The 13,636-nt window shown below is 45.5% G+C and overlaps 2 protein-coding genes across 22 annotated transcripts in view; one reads left to right on the forward strand and one right to left on the reverse strand.

Annotated features, from left to right (window-relative positions):
- The window catches only part of TANC1 (tetratricopeptide repeat, ankyrin repeat and coiled-coil containing 1), a 229,698-nt gene extending 219,886 nt beyond the window's left edge, over positions 1-9,812 (forward strand). For 13 of the 17 annotated variants that reach the window (XM_027591492.2, XM_027591493.2, XM_027591495.2 and 10 more), the window contains 5 exons: positions 1,056-1,188; positions 2,606-2,697; positions 4,903-5,049; positions 5,978-6,078; positions 6,734-9,812. In XM_027591492.2, coding sequence (XP_027447293.1) covers positions 1,056-1,188; positions 2,606-2,697; positions 4,903-5,049; positions 5,978-6,078; positions 6,734-8,147 — 1,887 coding nt within the window. In that variant the 3' untranslated portion in view covers positions 8,148-9,812. The remainder of the gene's footprint in view (positions 1-1,055; positions 1,189-2,605; positions 2,698-4,902; positions 5,050-5,977; positions 6,079-6,733) is intronic. The other 4 variants (XM_027591494.2, XM_027591497.2, XM_027591506.2 and 1 more) reach the window with 1 other exon arrangement.
- Positions 9,813-12,478: 2,666 nt separating this feature from the next.
- WDSUB1 (WD repeat, sterile alpha motif and U-box domain containing 1) overlaps positions 12,479-13,636 on the reverse strand; it is a 53,869-nt gene continuing 52,711 nt past the window's right edge. For 4 of the 5 annotated variants that reach the window (XM_027590723.2, XM_027590722.2, XM_027590719.2 and 1 more), the window contains one exon: positions 12,479-12,652. In XM_027590723.2, the coding sequence (XP_027446524.1) occupies positions 12,495-12,652 (158 nt within the window). In that variant the 3' untranslated portion in view covers positions 12,479-12,494. The remainder of the gene's footprint in view (positions 12,653-13,636) is intronic. The other variant, XM_027590721.2, reaches the window with a different exon arrangement.

Consider the following 13,636-nt stretch of genomic DNA (forward strand, 5'->3'; position numbering starts at 1 on the left):
TTTTTTGAGGAAATTCCATACTGTGTCTAGAGTGATCACACCAGTTTACATTCCCATCCACAGTGCACGAGGGCTCCTGTTTCTTCACACCCTCTCCAACACTTACAATTTGCTGTTCTCTTTCTTTTCTTTTAATAGCAGCCGTCCTAATGGTATGAGGTGATATCTTGTGGTTTTCATTTGCATTTCCCAATGATTAGTGACGTTGAGCATCTTCTCATATGCTCGGTGGCCATTTGTATATCCTCTTTAGAGAAGTGTCTTTTCACGTCCTTTGCCTGTTTTAAAATTGGGTTATTTGGGTTTTTTGTTGTTGAGTTGTAGAAGCTCTTTATATATTATGGAAATCAATCCAGTGTCATTTTGAGCAGCTGGTGGACTATCAGATTTGCATGAAAATCTAAGCTGGCTACAGACTTCTAGTGAGTAGAACAATTTGAGTAGCCAAAGTGTTTTTTTCTCTGTGTTCTCTTCATGTCCAAGTGACTGCTGTCATGCCACATCCATCTAGGTACCATGGTCTCAAACCTTGAGCCTTTACATTCCCAATATTTGAGTCTCTTTCCTAAGCCTTACAGTGACTTGTAATTGGGTTTATCTGATCTCAAGCTTCTCCAGCTTGCTGTCCCTGGGCAGTGTGGATCTGAGTGTTTCTGAGGTACCCATTGCTGTAGGCTGCCAGCACATTGGAGCTGTCGCAGATGTCTGCCTCCTAAGAAATCAGAGATGAAAAGAGGACTGTGGCCATCTCTCTGGCCGGGGAAGTGGACGTGCACGTACTCCTCTGTGGTGTATGGGTGCACGCACGTAATGTGTCCCTCCTTGGGAGTGTTCACCCGCCTTCCTCGTTGCTGATAGCAGACTGGGTTTTAGCCATGGACGGCAGCTCCTCTGTTTCCCATCCGTTTCATTTCCATTAGGATCCTTCATGGCCAGAGGTAGGGAAGATCACAGTAAAGCTAAGACTGCCATCTGCTCCCCAGGAGGCAGGGGTGGGTGGGGTGCGGCGCTCTTGCCACCAACCACCCCTCAAGGCTCTGTCTTTCCCGCCGCAGGTGCTGTATCTGGTTGACAAGGGAGCCGTGATTGAGCACGTGGACCACAGTGGCATGCGCCCCTTGGACAGAGCCATTGGTTGTCGAAACACATCCGTAGTGGTTACACTGCTGAGAAAAGGAGCCAAATTAGGTCAGTAAACACCTCGTTTCAGCAGCTGGGGAGGGAGGGGAGCTTCAGATTCTAGAGTATGTCAGGGACCATAAAGATTTACCTGCTCCCAGATTAAGAAGTAAGATGTCAGGTGCTTAGAGACTTTTTTTCCTTCCTCTGTAAGGCTCATTTAATCACAGTTATCCAAAATGCTTCAGTAGCTCATAACGTTATCACTGCCGTGTGGGTGGAGAGCAGCAACCAGTGTTGAAGAACAGTCTAGAATTGAGGGCGTTAGGGATGCCCAGGAGCCACGGTGGGGAGCCGTTCCATTCACCTCTGGGGGGCGGGGGAGGCCGGGCATCATGGTAAAGAAAGCTCACAGGTGGCTGTGCTGAGCAGCTGTGTTTGAGAGTCGCTGTTCTGGAGTCGTCCTCGTCGGTCGGGTAAGCCCCAGCACCTTCTGTGAAGGAAAGGTCACAGGAAACGGGAAACAGGGTGGGGGGTCACCTGAGGACACTGATGGGACTAAGGGGTCAGTAGGGAGAGCCCCTTCCGTGTGGCTGGCTGGAACGTGCCCCGCCACTCAGAATGTTTGGGTGCGGGGCAGCCGGAATAGGGTTCTCGTAGTTTAGTCTGCCAGACTTTTGACCAGCGGCGGCCGTGAGGAGGGGGCTCTGGTGAAGATGAGAAGGTCAGCTGATGTTATTAAGCAGTTCGCCGTCTCGGGAATTATTCTAAGCAGTTTCTAGTTTTAGCTTCTTTCATCCTCACCTACCCTCGAAGTAGGTAGTGATAACCCCATCGTGTTGCAGAGGAGGAAACCAAGGCCCAGCAGGGGCAAAAAGCTTCCCTCAGGTCGTAGTGCTTGGCAGAGTCCGTGCTTGAGGCTGAGTGGCGTGGCTCCTGACCCTGCTCTTCCGTAAGCTGCCTCCCCTGCACGTGCTCGGGAGTAGGGCTGGGGGCTGCGGGGCCGCGGGCCTGGGGAGAGGGCGGCGGGGCCACAGCCGGCCTGCCTGGGCGGGCGCAGTGCCAAGGCTGCTGAGAACGCAGGCCTTCACTCGCTAGCCGACGTGCGCCGTGCAGGAAGCGAAGGAGATTATTTGGAAGCTGTGTTTAACTGATTTTGCCCAAATTTCCCACTGGAACGGGGTGGGGGGTGGTTGGGCACGGCCGCTGTGATGCCTTGGTTTTCCAGCACTCTGTTTTCATCCGAGTAACAGGTGCACCTGGGACAGCCTCCCTCCCAGGTGCTTCACTCAGCATGAGGCTGATTCGAAGGAAGACCCGCTCCCCGGGGGCCAGCCCATGTCCCTTTCATTCTCCCGTTGTTTGGAAGCTGCCGGACACGCCGTGCTGCTGCTTGTGACCTTCACTGCGGCACAGCCCCAGAAGCCATGACCTCCTTTCCTCCTTGAGCACTGACGTGCCACTGAATGCTGTCTTTGTTTTGCAGGAAATGCTGCCTGGGCGATGGCTACTTCCAAACCTGATATTTTGATTATACTTTTACAGAAATTGATGGAGGAAGGAAACATGATGTACAAAGTAAGTGCTATCGCCCTTTTCTAGGATGTGACAGCCTGCTAGCAGCCTCCCGGCCTGGCGTGGACGGGACTGTGCCAGCACGCAGCACACCGGCGGCTGGGCTGGGAGACGCTGCGGGGCCCCGGGGCCAGGCTGGTGTGCCCTAACAGCAGGGCCTTAGAGGCAGAAGGCCCGCCTCCGTTTTTGAGAACCATTACGCCGGAAGGAGTCCTCGTGGCTGTGACTTAGGGCCTGAAGCCTTGGCGTGAAGGCAGAGGCGCTTCAGGCAGGAGATTCCTTAGTACACCGTGTTGTGACACACGCGGGAAAGGGACACTCCGGGGACATTTCAGAAGAAGAGGATCATTAAGTCTCCTAAGACTTTATTATCTTAGTTTTAATATCCATAAGCTTTTGCAACTTGAAACGGTTTCTAGAGATATTTTTACTTAAGATAGTCAAGGAGTATGTATAGAATACTCTGTTACTCAGGAGACTGATTCAATTTTTCCCCCGTTGTCCCTTAGAAATGGAAATGTAAAGACTAGCAAAAGGTAAAAATTTTAAATAAAATTCAAAGTAAAATTTCCAAAATAAGACCTCAGCTTAGACTGGAGGTCAGCAGACTTCTCCTGTAAAGGGCCAGACGGTAAATATGTTAGGCTTTGCCATGTGGTCTCTGTCACGGCTCCCCAGCTTCTCTGCTGTGGCCCAAAAGCAGCCACAGGTGACACATGAGTGAATGGGCGCGGCCGTGTCCCAGGCAGACTGTATTTGTAAAAATGGGTGGCAGGCTAGATTTGGCCCGGAAGCTGTACTTGGCCCACCCCTGGCTTGGATAGATGCTTTAGGCCATTTATGTGGATCGCTGCTCTTTCCAGGTCTGTGATTAGACAGAATTAAATGTTTTGGAAACAAACAAAAAAACTGCATTATGACCATTTTAATCCTTTTATCATGAGGCTGCTGCACGGGCTACATTTAGTTTTTCCCTTTTCCTTTTTTAATAACGACAAATAAGTAGGCATCTAGCACGACCCAGCAGGGTTCCTGGCTCGGAATCCTTTTGAAATGGAGTTCAGAGTGCGTGTTGTTGCGGCTTTGAAGTGGTTTTAATATGAATTTTGGTAGGCAATTATGTTAGAAATATCAAGCCATTTTCAACAGACTTCATACCTGCTGTGCCATGAAACCGACTGAGCAAATGGATTTCTTTAGCCTTGAAAATAATGTGCAGCGCTGTTCAATTTTTAAAGCCCATACTTTAGTTCCTCTTCAAAGAAAAATTATGATTCTACAGCAAGCTCTAGGCTTCACCTCTACAAGACTGTACTTGCCTTAAGAACCACATCATTTCTTCAATCTGATTTCTGTTACACTTAGCATTAAAACATCTGTGGATGAGGGATCATTTCTGAGATGGTTTTCAAAAATATGTAACAGAGGGGCACTGGGGTGACTCAGTCGGGTAACTGTCCGACTCTTGATTTCGGCTCAGGTCATGATCTCAGGCTCTTGAGATTGACCCACATTGAGCTGGGCGTGGAGCCTGCTTAAGGTTCTCCCCCCCCCCCCCCGTGTGTGTGCATGCTCTCTCTCTCAGTAATAATAATAAAAATATAACAGAGAGGATAATCTGATGTATTAAGATTGATAGTTATCAATTTGGCAGTGTACAGACCGCTTCCTAGAAAACCAGTTTCTTCAAATAATGCAATATATGTTAAGAAAAAAAAAAGAAGATAGCAGGAGGGGAAGAATGAAGGGGAGTAAGTTGGAGGGGGGAGACGAACCATGAGAGACTATGGACTCTGAGAAACAAACTGAGGGTTCTACGGGGGAGGGGGTTGGGGGGATGGGTTAGCCTGGTGATGGGTATTAAGGAGAGCACGTTCTGCATGGAGCACTGGGTGTTATACGCAAACAATGAATCATGGAACACTACATCAGAAACTAATGATGTAATGTATGGTGATTAACATAACAATAAAAAATTAAAAAAAAAAAAAAAGAAAAGGAAAACCAGTTTCTTTCTTACTGCTCGGAGCCGGAGGCTGCAGAAGCTGAGGACAACAGGGCGGCGTGTTCATGCCAGCCGGACCCTCCCGTGTGCTCTGATAGTTTCGGTGGTGCAGGGAGAACCTTGCCAGGGTCTTCAGGTTGTGGGAGCCTATTCATCTTGGAGCATCTGGAAAAGGATCAATTTCTGTGCTTTTTGATTCCTAGAAAGGGAAGATGAAAGAGGCAGCCCAGAGGTACCAGTACGCCTTAAGGAAGTTTCCCCGAGAAGGATTCGGAGAGGACATGAGGCCATTCAATGAACTAAGAGTTTCTCTCTATCTCAATTTGTCTCGCTGCCGAAGAAAAACAAATGTAAGCTGTGGGCCCTTGTTCTACTCTTTTAGTAGTAGAGTGTTGGCTCGTGCTGAAGGCCAGCCCTGCACAGACCAAGTCAGGGGGTCTCCTGTGTGCTTTGTTCGCCCATCTCTGAACTTGGCGTGTGGGGAGCTGCTTCTCTTGGGTGGTCATCATGTGGTCACTGTCCCGCCCCGGCTCTCCAGGTGCTGAGACAGCGCATTGGAGGGCACTGTCCTCTGCCTCAGGAGTGAGAGGTGAGCAGACTGCCACTCCGTCCCTTCCCGACTGGGTGCTGCCAACGTTGTCATGGGCAGCTCTTCCCAGACGCAGAAGGAAAGGGTACCATTGAGTTGAACACGGATGTGTTCCAGTCTGCCTAGTGGTTATTGTGTTTGCCCAGAGGGTATACCAGTAACTGGTTCACTTGTTAATTGGTAGGAGTTACTTCTTAGTTAATTTGTAACTAGTAACTCATAGACTTGTTTCAGTATTTTTCTCCTTTTTTTGTTTTTAAACTTCATCTTCTCACTACCAAATCCATTGACCTGCTCGCTTCTGTACCCTCCCCCCCCCGCCCCACATTGGGGGCGCCTAGCTGTTCCAGTGGGCGGTGTCTCTGCCCCTCCCTGAGGCCACCCCACCCCCCCACCCCCAGCGGCACAGCTTCCATCTGCTCTTGCCTGCTAGTGCACTGCTTCTGCTGCTCTTCTCTCCATCCGGAATCACCAATTTTTGTTTCTCTACTGAATTCTTCTCTTAAGATATTAATAAGCTTTAACTGTCTCCCTACTTTAAAACAAGAGAAATAAAACTTCCCTTGTCCTTTACCTCCCCAGCTGTCCCAATTCCCTGCCAACCTGTAGAGCAAAACTCCTACTAAAAAGCTGCCTGTAGTCCTGTCTCAGTGCTTCTCTTGACTCATGTCTTTAAATGTTGACACTAGGACTTTGGCATGGCAGAAGAATTTGCTTCCAAGGCTCTCGAATTGAAGCCAAAGTCCTATGAAGCCTTTTATGCCAGGGCAAGAGCGAAGAGAAATAGCAGGTACTGTCTGGGGGTCGGTCTGTGACTAGAGAAGCCTTCTTGGGTCTCTGCGGTATCACAGCTGCTGGTTGACTTTGGGGGTTGCTGACTCACAGGCATTACTCAAATGCCTCTCATCCCTAGCTTCCAGGGGGCACAGCAGTGGGTATTCTTAGCAATGGCTAGACTTTTGTTTTCTCCTGACATCCCGGTAACTGTTCCTGCCCAGCGCCCCAGCTGCCACTCGCTGCCACACAGAATGCCTCGATCAGTCTGTGCTCGCAGGGAAGCTACCAGCTAGAGACACGAGAGCAGGCAGGTGGGGGGAAGGGAGGAGAGGCCTGGAAGACTTTGGGGTTAGAGATGGACACAGTGAGAGGCGGTGGCGAAGGAGGATTCCGACACCCACTGCCTTATGCCTGTTTCCTCTCCCCGCCCAGTGGGGTTTGCGGACACAGAGGGGCCCTGGCATGGCGGCGCAGGTGTGGGCCGGGATTTGCTCCCCCGCCGCCGAGGAGCTCTAAGCCAGTGCGGACCGGGCCCTGCCCACCCCCGGCGGTGTTGCAAACGCCCTCGGCTGCCTTCCAGCTCTGGCTAGCAGAGCTCTCTCATGCACAGCCACGTTCCGAGCGCGTTCCTACACGGCTTGTAACTCGCCTTCTGTTCTGACATAAAGGCAGTTTGCGGCGGCCCGGGCTGACCTGCGGGAAGCTGTGAAGCTCTGTCCCACCAATCAGGAAATCAGGAGGCTCCTGGCCCGTGTGGAGGAGGAATGCAAGCAACTGCAGAGGAGCCAACAGCAAAAACAGCAGTGCCCACCGCCAGCCGCGCCCAACGACTCGGATAACGAGGAGGACGCCCCGACCGCCGGCTTGAACGACCGCTTCCATCTTGAGGAAGCCGACGAAGAAGACACTTCCTCGCAGGAGGAGTCCATTTCCCCGACGCCCAGGCCTCAGCCGTCCTCATGCGTCCCCTCTCCGTACATCCGAAACCTTCAGGAAGGCTTACAGTCCACGGTCGGGCCGGTGTCCCCGCAGAACAGGCCGGGGGTTGGTAAGGCCCTGAGGGAGGCTGTGGCTCCGCCGGGGCTGGTGCTGCAACCCACCCGGCAGGCGCAGATCGTGAAGACCAGCCAACATCTGGGGCCCGCGCAGCCAGGCGCGCGAGGCGGCTGCACGAAAACGCAGGTCTCTGCCCAGACTCCTCCCCCGAGGCCTCCGCCCGCCGGGGGCAGAAACCAGCGTTTGGAGGGAACGGGTACTTTGACTGTGGGAGCCGGTTCTGGCCATTTCGCAGAGCGGCTGGGCCCCGGCCACAGCGTCCAGCTGCAGCACAGCGACGGTGGCGCTGCCTGTCCCTTACCAAGCAAGGTAAAAACCGCAGAGAGGCTTCTGTCTCATGCCCCCATCGCTGTGGATGTCGCTCCTTTAAACCAGGGCGGGCCAGCGAGCTGCAGCGACGTGCGACATCCAGCTTCCCTCGCCAGCTCGGGTTCTTCTGGTTCTCCGTCTGGCAGCATCAAGATGTCAAGCTCAACCAGTAGTTTGACTTCCAGCAGCAGTTTTTCAGATGGCTTCAAGGTCCAGGGACCGGATGTTCGCATCAAAGACAAGGTCGTTAACCCAGTTCCGAGCGGGACAGCTGAGCACAGGCCGCGCAGTACTCCGTTCATGGGCATCATGGATAAGACTGCCAGGTTCCAGCAGCAGAACAACCCTCCAAGCCGTACCTGGCACTGTCAGATGCAGGAGGGGCTCCTGACAAACGCGTCCTCTGCAGCTGGCCTGCAGCCCTTGAACTCGGAGAAGCCCCCTCTCAAACAAGCAGGAGGGCATCCTAGCCAGGCCAAAACCTGCTCTGTTCCTACCCTGGCGGGGAGTGTCCACAGTGGGGCACAGGGGAAGGAGCTCGAAGAGAAGAAATGCCAGATTCCAGTCCACTGTCAGGATAACAGGATCACTAAGACCGTTTCTCATCTGTATCAGGAAAGTATCTCTAAACAGGGGCCTCACGTCAGCAGCGAAGCCCACAGGAGTCACCTTCCTTCAGCAAAACCGAAGCGGTCGTTCATAGAGTCAAATGTGTGAGCCTTAAGAGAGAACCGCATGTGGGATTGGGAAAACAGTGTGCTGGCTTCTGGTGGTAATTAAAAGGTTTTTCATGAGACAAATTACCTGTTAGCCATGTATTTTTTTTTTTTCCTTGGGGGTGATTCAGATGCCCTTGATACATTTAAAACGTGGGATAAAATTTCTTTGATAAATAGCTAGGAGTCACCATAAATAAAAATGCTAACCAGAATTAAAAACTATAATTAGTTAAGCCTGTTCAGTTAAACATTTAAGACCGCCCAGAAGACATTAACTCATGCTCTTCTCTTATGAAATTGTTTGGTTTTTTATCACTTTTCTCCTAGCCTTTGCTATGTGATAAAATCATAATATTTCTTAGAGAATGTAAATGTCTAGTGATAGATCTAACTCATGGCATAATATCCAGATGGTGTATTCTGGGAAAGGTGGAATTTTCAGGTTTCAGTTCCATTGAGTCAAATCCCAATTTTTATATATAAATATATAATAAAAGTTTCTAGCTGAACATAAGTGTGACTATAAATGTTACACAGCTGATTTTTTTCAGCAAAATATGAGAACATTCGAGTACTGTTCCCTGCGTAGTAGTTCCCTTAAGAGGATTAAACATTTAGTTCCATGTTATGGTTCTCATTAAAAATATTTTTATAGCACCTTTTTTGGAACTATATTTCCACTTCAAGGTGTTTTTAACGTTTGGAAACAGTATAAGCCATTTGGAATCACAATTGGTGGTTTTAGGCTAAAGTTGGATTTAGGCTAAAATACTAAGAATACAGCACTCTTTACGATACATAAATTAGCTCTCAACCGGTTCCCAAACTGCTTTTAACAATGATAGGGCTCTCCTGGAAGAGGCGTTCCAAGGTCCTTTAAGGACACTATTGAATTTGGATAGTTAAGGTATGGTTGGTTGTTGCTTTTGTTTCATTATACAATCATGACTTATAGTCACATGTTGTACATATTAAATAGCCAAGTTGTAAATATAACTATTTCAAGTAGTTAATCATAAAAAAAAAAACCTCATATATTTGCATGTTCTTTGTAAGCTTCCTTCATGCTGGTTATTGCACTGAACGATGTATTATTATGGCATGTTAACAGTATACCAGTAACAGCACTTTATCTCATTTATATGAACACCTTTGAGGTGCTACTTAAGTCCAAACTGATGTATTATTCATTTGTAAAGATAAGGTACAGCAATGAACCTTGGTTTAAAGGTATTTTTATATGAAAATGGTGTGCTATTGGAGATTGTGAAAATGCTAATTTGAAAGAGGTGGGAGTATAGTTGTTTTATATGTTGGGATGTGAAATTTATTTTCTAGAATTGGGGAGAAGGAAGTTCTATATTTACAGAATGTTTTAAAAATGAATAGTTGTCTTGAAGTTCTTGTGAGCATCATTATGGTTTTGTACAAATAGGAAGTCTTCTGGTGTCATTCTTCAACATTTGTTCCTGAGTGTGTAAGCGTACTTCTTACGGCTTTATCATTTTTATAGGCTTTCCATGAGTTCTGCTATAAGTACTATGGCTTATTTATTGTTCATTGTTTTCTTTAATATTTGTGGAAGTCTTACTCTTTTGTTATGTAGTTTTGTTTCTGCACAACTACTGTACTTTTCCATATGGAATAAAGAATATTAATAGATTCTGTTTTGTATTAAATGAAACAGTGGGTAAGTAGAGACTGTCCTGATGACAATGATCTGCTTTGGTTTAATCCTGGGTGATCTTGTTACCCTAAAGGAAATAGTGAGAGGTCTGTTTTTATAGTACTACCACCAGATGCATACTTAATTTCATCTAAGAATAATTTCAGAAAAAGGGCGAAGCTTCGTGATATCCCAGAATATTCAGTGGTTAACATTAGTCTTTTTGCCTGAAAAGAGGAGGAAGAGCATTCTGTACTTATCTGTTCCAGAAATCTTGGTGTCTGTTTTTACTGGCAACAGGATCTCTTTAGTACTGGAACTCTCAAACCCTTTGGCAATACACCAAACACTGTGTTGATTACGAGAGTTCTTCACGTTTGTATAATCCTTCAGTTAAAAGGATGCATTTGTCTTTATCCCCACATATTTCTGTCTCAGAGCAGTGGGAATGAAGGTGAACATCACACTGGCTTATATTGTGATAAAACCCTGATGTGGAGTCTCAGGCCGGGGTATCCCCTAAGACTCCTTCAGGTTCCTGTCTGGGTAGGAATGTTATTAGTAAGGCTGAGTAAAGTGTTTGCAGTCCTTCTTTAAAGCTGTATATTAAACTTAGGGGTTAAAAACAACCAGGTGGGACGGAGAAGTGTTCTTAGCTGACAGAGAATTGTTAGATGACTTTGCTATGAAACTGCCAGTGGGACTCTGGGAATTTCTTATAAACTACATCAGGATTTTGATACAGTCTTAGTAAAGATATTTGGCCCAGTTAGCCCAGAGAGAAGTCTTTTTGGGAAGTCACTAGTCAGTGCCGAGGCCGGGGCTGCGGGCAGGTGAACACCGCTCCCGTGTCATTCTCAGTGAAGGGCTTGGCCTGGGGAGTGTGGCGAAGGGGTCTTGTGGGGTCCCTTCCTGGGGGTGGTTTTGGATTTGGTTTGTTTGCTTGTGTATCTGGGGGGAGGAGGGGTTGTCAGGCTTTGGATTTATTTGCATTCATAAAAAGAAGCACTTCACTTTAGTAAATTATTGGCATCTTAGTTTTCAACCATTTTAACAAGAAACTATGATGGTGAAACGTAGAAAATTGCCACCTTTAACACATTTAAAAGATAACCAATCTTTTGTTTTCTATCAGTGATTTTTAGTAATTTTTTTTTAAAGATTTTATTTTTGACAGAGAGTGTGTACAAGCAGGGGGAGCAGCAGAGAGGGAGAAGCAGGCTCCCCGCTGAGCAGGAAACCTGATGCGGGGCTCGACCCCAGGACCCTGGGATCATGACCTGAGCCGAAGGCAGACGCCCAACCAACTGAGCCACCCAGGGGCCCCGATTTTTAGTAATTTTTATGTAAAAAACCAGTCTGCCTCCTTTGGAAAATAAGTCTGTCAATCAAAACAAAAAATATTTGGCCCAATGGTGGGCTCTGTCACTTAAAAAAATCTTTGGTTAAAATTATGTTAACCTACTTTCTCTATAGAATACAATGGAAAAACACCTAAAACCTGTTCCCAACTTTTTTTTTTTTATTTTGTCCTCACTTGAATGTAAGCAGCATGGGTGGTATGAAAAAGAAAATCCTCTTGTAGAATCAGCTATAAATCCCAGCTAGGACACAAAGGAAATAAAATTCAGTAATCCATTAGGAGGATGGAAATTTTACAAAGCAGCTTTTCTTTATAATTGCTATTTGGAGCTTTTTGTGGTAGCTAGGCTTTCCACAATTCTGTGAACACAGCATATTAGCTGTAAATTTGTAAAATATAGAAAAAGACTAAATATATACATAATTACATCACTTTTCCCCCTCTCATTTCTGAGTTTTTGAATTTTTGAACAGTAAAATGAGGGTTTTGGGGGTGGGTAAGAACAGAGTCTTGGGCCCTGCCTGCTCTTACAGCTGGGTTCTAATGTGCCTTCTGTTCTGGGACACAGCTTAGGACAGGTAGGGAAAGTCGCTACCACCTCAACTTCGTGAACCTGAAGTTTTCTGCTGAGGCAACACTCATCGGTATTGTATTAACTACCAGTCTCTTATGTAAAAATGTATAGTTACCCTAGTTTAGAATGTTATATGATAACTTTAAGAATCCTAAACTCTAAAAGGAGGCTGGTTTGCTGCTATATTTCAACAAAGCCAACTTGACACATTCATGCTAATTTATCCCATCTAACTTCTACACAGGTTTGGACTGTGGGGAAAAATCATTACCACCTTGAAAATTTAGAATCCAACAAAATTGCTCATTAAACATTTCAAAATGGTTTTCTCAATTTAGTCATAAAATATTTTGCTACAAATTCTCTTTAAAAGGATTCCAAAGAGTTATCAAATTAATGGCTTTATTTAACTAGGATTTCAATGTTATGTTGATTATTCTGATCTTTAGTTGTAATGAGAATATAATCTTTATCGAGCAAGAATGTGAGCATTGGAATTTTAAGTCAAAGTGAAACTTTATTTTTCTACAGGTTAAGATTTCTTTCACTAATACAAAAAGGCTTTTATAGTAAAAATAGAAAAGAAGTCAGATATGTTACTTAGTCCATATGATTTAAAGAAAAAGTCTTTATAGGTAGCTAAATTCACTTTTCTCCTGTTTTGCTTTTAATAATATGATTAATATTTACCTTTAAATCATTCAAATGAGATCACTGAAGAATATAAACAATATAAACAGTTTTATTTCTGATGTGTCTCTAGCCATCGGCTGATGGCCATTTTCAGAGTCCTGTTTGGTGTCAGTACCATTGAAGGAAGAATGAGATTCGTCATGGGACTTGTACGTTTCTTTTTGCTGATCCAATTTTCCATTGCTTCCTTTTCATATGAATAGCCATCTAAAAAAAAAACCACACACACACACAAATTATTTGCAGTGTAGGAAAGGGAGATTGGGATTACCAAAAGGAGTTGAATATACCAACTCCACTGCCAAGGCCTTTGTTGTGATTTAAGTGGTGGTCTTGTATCAATACTCCTAAAATACTTCTGCCACAACACCTTAAATTCTGCCCTACAAGATGCACTGAGATTGCACAAATTACCTGGAACAGTGTCAACATTTTACTGATAATTTTGAACACAAATACTATAACAAAGGACTGTGTCCAAAATTCAGATGTAGCAGAAAGGAAGAAAGGAAAAGCCAGGTAGAGGAGAGTGGTTGTGAAGATAAACTGCCTTATTAGAACGGTTAGCTGTGTGTGCAAAGTAATATGGCTAAAGATGAAAAGAGCCTTAGGAATACCTCAGCAAAACTTTCTGACATACTGGAAACTCAGGGAAATGGATACCAAGAGATTATAGAAGTCAGCCCACTAAGGACTTGACAGTAAAGGGACTTATGATAAAAAAAAAAATGCTATGGGCTAAGGTTTGTTAATACACGTTTGTGCAAAATTCTTTGCACATACAAAGATTGGAGTTTTTGCTTCATTTTTTTCTCTTCGCTCTTTAAACTGAAAACCTTAGTTCCTGATTACACATTTATTTGCTTTAATTTACAATGCATACAACAGTTTCAAACTAACAGTGTCAATACATTACTAACACAGACTGTGAAAGAAATTTAAGATTTCTTTCTGGCTCTTTGTGTCACCAAGAATAGATCCACTAGGGTTTTCTAACTGAAATACTGTGTTTGATGAAAATCACTTGGAAAAAAATTCTTCCGTTTGATTATGTTACCAACTTGACATGTAAGTGTGTTAATTTGCTTCCCTTTTTTATCCTCTCAATTTTTAGATCGGTTTGTTTTGCATGATTTAATTCTGTAAAACATTTAAGTGACTGCAAAGTAAAAGCTGTAAAACAAAGTACAT

This window comes from Zalophus californianus, chromosome 3, assembly GCF_009762305.2.
Source record: "Zalophus californianus isolate mZalCal1 chromosome 3, mZalCal1.pri.v2, whole genome shotgun sequence".
Lineage (NCBI taxonomy): Eukaryota > Metazoa > Chordata > Mammalia > Carnivora > Otariidae > Zalophus > Zalophus californianus.